Source organism: Erithacus rubecula, assembly GCF_903797595.1.
Source record: "Erithacus rubecula genome assembly, chromosome: 19".
Lineage (NCBI taxonomy): Eukaryota > Metazoa > Chordata > Aves > Passeriformes > Muscicapidae > Erithacus > Erithacus rubecula.
Genome location: NC_136671.1, coordinates 10,125,571 through 10,129,138, shown reverse-complemented (window position 1 = coordinate 10,129,138; position 3,568 = coordinate 10,125,571). Strand labels below are relative to the sequence as shown.

General features: G+C 44.1%; 1 protein-coding gene across 30 annotated transcripts in view; it reads right to left on the bottom strand.

The window, feature by feature from the left end:
* The window catches only part of ATXN2 (ataxin 2), a 49,551-nt gene that overhangs the window by 1,670 nt on the left and 44,313 nt on the right, over positions 1 to 3,568 (bottom strand). For 28 of the 30 annotated variants that reach the window (XM_079323030.1, XM_079323041.1, XM_079323056.1 and 25 more), the window contains one exon: positions 3,312 to 3,539. In XM_079323030.1, the coding sequence (XP_079179156.1) occupies positions 3,312 to 3,539 (228 nt within the window). Of the gene's footprint in view, positions 1 to 959; positions 3,540 to 3,568 lie in introns of those variants that run through there. The other 2 variants (XM_079323051.1, XM_079323053.1) reach the window with 1 other exon arrangement.

Genomic DNA, 3,568 nt, shown 5'->3' with positions numbered 1-3,568 from the left:
CTGAAACAAAGAGCTCTTTAGTATCATGGTCACAAGGAGGCAGCAACTCCTGGCCACATGACTGGCGAAAGTTTGCTCCGGTTGTAAATCCGGAGGTTTACTCTTCATTTGTTTGGTTTTTTTCTTTTTTTTTTTTAAACTAGGTTAGGGGTTAAGGTAGAGGTTGTAACACAAAAAAAAATTAATAATAATAATAACAACAAAAAGGAAAAATGATAAGTAAAAAAAAAAGGGCTCGAGTCGTTACTGCTGGCTCTGAGTTGCGTTCTGGATTTTAGCAATTTTGCCAGCAAATAAACAGGGGGGGGTATCAAAAAAATAAAAACAATTCAGCAACAAATCTTCAAAACATTTCTGTTAGCCACCTACATCAAAGCACTTCCTAGAGGGTACAGATAAGAACTTCACAGGCACTGGGAGTCTGGCATCCCTTCCCCAGCTCTCTCCTTGCACAACCCCACGTTCTCTCCTGGCTCCCTGCCCTGGGAACCTCCCTGTCCTCTCCAGTGACCTGTGCCCACACAGTGCTCAGCCAAGTCCTCCTGACATGAGTGATTTCATCCCTTCACACTCTCAGGGCACCTTTGTTCTGCTTCCAGTTCAGCTCATCGCAGTTCTTGTGTAATCTGAGCAATCAGGGCTAAGTCTCAGTGGAAAAGGAGATTAATCCTTCCCATGGCTGATCACCTCTGGCAAATAAGTTCAGGAACTTGGTGGGTTCTTTAGCTCAGAGCAGTTCATGTCTCTAGAGGTCATCAATTTATTTTATTTAAAAACCTAGCAAACATCAATTTCTTAAAAGCACAAAGGAACTCAGAGCTCTCAGTGGATTTCTCCTGGGGGAAAAAAAAAAAGCCCCAAAACCCCATCATTTGTACCTAAGGTTTGCTTTGTCCTTCTACCATATCCCAGAACTGCAGCCTCACAGGTCTCCCATGCCAGTAAAGACAGATAGCAGGTAGTGGCTAGAATTTTATTTCTTAAAGACAAAAAGGGTTACTTGACTCATCACAGACATTCCCAAACTCTTTGATCAGACTTGCACGTGTTAGTAGCACCCCAGAAGCCTTTAAAGGCAGGAACTGCAATTCAAATCTCACTCTTGCTCTAAAAAAGATTTAGGAGATCAGGTTGTGGAACAGAAATACCTCCCAGGACTGGCTCCACGTTGACTTTGACAAACATGCTATTGTAGAAGCCATCATTATAAAGCAGCTATTCATAGAGCAGCTGGAGTCAATACACACAGTGGATAAAATTTTTCTGCTGTGGCTCAAACATTTTGCAAATTGGCAGCTGACAGCACTCTGTAATGAATTTTAAAGTACTGGTTCTCAAGTGAGATATCTACCAGCTCAAGATTCATCTGATAACCTGAAGGGAAATTGGATTGATCCCCTGTGTTGGCCTGACTGAAATTCTTACTACGTGGTATTTCAGAATCGTGTTTAGAAGCTGGGAATGAGGCTGCTAAAAACTACTAAATCCAGTGATTAGTTTCCCCATGATGGAATAATTACATGCATTTAAAATTTCTGACAGAACTGTAGTTATTCCTTCACTAGAGATTTTTGAGGGAACTACTTCATTGGGAAAGTCAATTAGTTTGGTGTAAATATCACAAATTGCAGCTTTCATTCTAAAAATATTGCAGAAGAGACTGCACAAGTTAAAATCAATGGCAAGGCAGGCTTTGTGATTGCTAAAAATCCTGCCTGAGCAGTCAGTTCTGACTCAAAGTTGCATCTGATTTGTTGAATTTGGTTTGCTTGGCACACAGAAAGGAAGGCAATGGTCACATCCTGCATCCCTGGCCTGGCCAGGGCACAATTCAGGCACAGCTTTACCCTTTCATGGCCTTCAAGCAAATGTTTCATGTTTCAAATCAGAGCACTGGACATGCACTAATCCAAGACCCCTCTGAGAAGCTCTAAACACAACCCAGGCATTCACAGCAGTGCCTTCACACCAGAGCAGAGCAGAGCAGAGCAGGAGTCTTGTTTCTGACAGAAACCAGAGAAAGGGAAGATGTGCCAAGATGCCCCAGCAATCATCAGCTTTGGCCATCCTCTCCTTATCCTCTTCCCAAAAAAGCAGAGAAATCAAAAGCCTAAAAGCATCAAAAAGCTAAAAAATTCAACATCAGTAAAAGGATTCCTAAAGAACTATTGATTCATTGGCTTAACTGACTGTCCCAGGGACCAAAGCAAAGATTTAATCAGAATTCTGCAAGGGACTGGACACCTGTCAGATTAACATCCCTAATCACAGTTAGTCACTTTATCCCAAACTATTGTTAACCTGTATGAGAAGGCAGACACCAAATTCTTGGTCTGAAGAAGAAATTGTGCAGACAAATTACTGATTGAACTGCCCATTCCTTGACAAAGGACACTAAATCCAGGAGATTTAGTAAACATCAGCAAATCTGTGTCACACTGCTTTACATGGAGCTCTTGATTAATCTATCATGTGCTTCCCTTCCCCAAATCCTTCTTCTCAGGGAGCTGGCCACAAGAGAGCAGTTAAGAGAAGTGGGTTTCTGATTCTGAAGCAAAGACTGTTGTTTTAGGTTGCCCAACAATCTTTGGGATCTTGAGCACAAGCAGTTCATTTAGAAACACACACACACACCACCACACACACAGAGGCTCCTTTCTGCAAGGATTGTCCTGCAGTCACCTTAACTCTCTCCTCTCTCCCTGCACTGCCTTGCTGCTCCCTGGAAATCCTGTCATGTCCTTTTCTGGATGTATTTGTATAAAATTTGTCTACAATGCAGAGCCTGAAACTGCCACCAAAAGCAGCAATTCAGCCTTTCTGCACTCAGCTCCCACCTCCAACCTTTCTGTATGCCAGCTCTTCCTGGGATCAGGCACCTGACTGAGCAGGGAACCAATTTGACCAAGAAATAGCCTGAGAAGGGGGTAGGGGAGGCAAATTTCAGCTGAATCGTGTCCCCAGCCTGGTCTGCTCCACGGCCAAGCAGTTCTGTGAGCACAGTGGTGGGGCAGGGACAAGGATGGGAGCCAGGAACTGGGAAGAGAGCTCAATTTATTTCAGTAGCAGTGCCAGCTTAAGATGTCTTCATTAAACTACAGTTGCAGATGCACTAGGTGTTGGAAGCTGAGGTCCAAACACACTGTGTCAAATTCTAAATAAAGGCAATGTACAGACAGAAACCTAAAGAACAACAACAGGTAAGTCTGTGCTGAGAGGTGACAGATTGGCAATCACTTCAGCAGGCCCAACTGTCCTAACTCTTGTGGCATTAAGACATTTAGTCTTGAAGGTTGTTAAACTGTGTTTACCTGGGGGACATGGGCCATGTGTGGCGGATTGGTATATGCAGGTTGAACATGGGAGGGATGAATGGTGAAGACTGTTTGTTGTGCTGTAGGAAAATTGTTTTGTGGAGACTGGGTGTTGGAGCCTGGCGTCATGGAAGGAGGGGTTGGAGCTAGACCTGCGTGGTAAATCGCCGACTGCTGCTGGGGGTTGGCCAGGTGCAGGGCCTGGGCAGCCTGGTGCTGGTGGTGCTGCAAGAAAACACAGAGATCACCTGGGT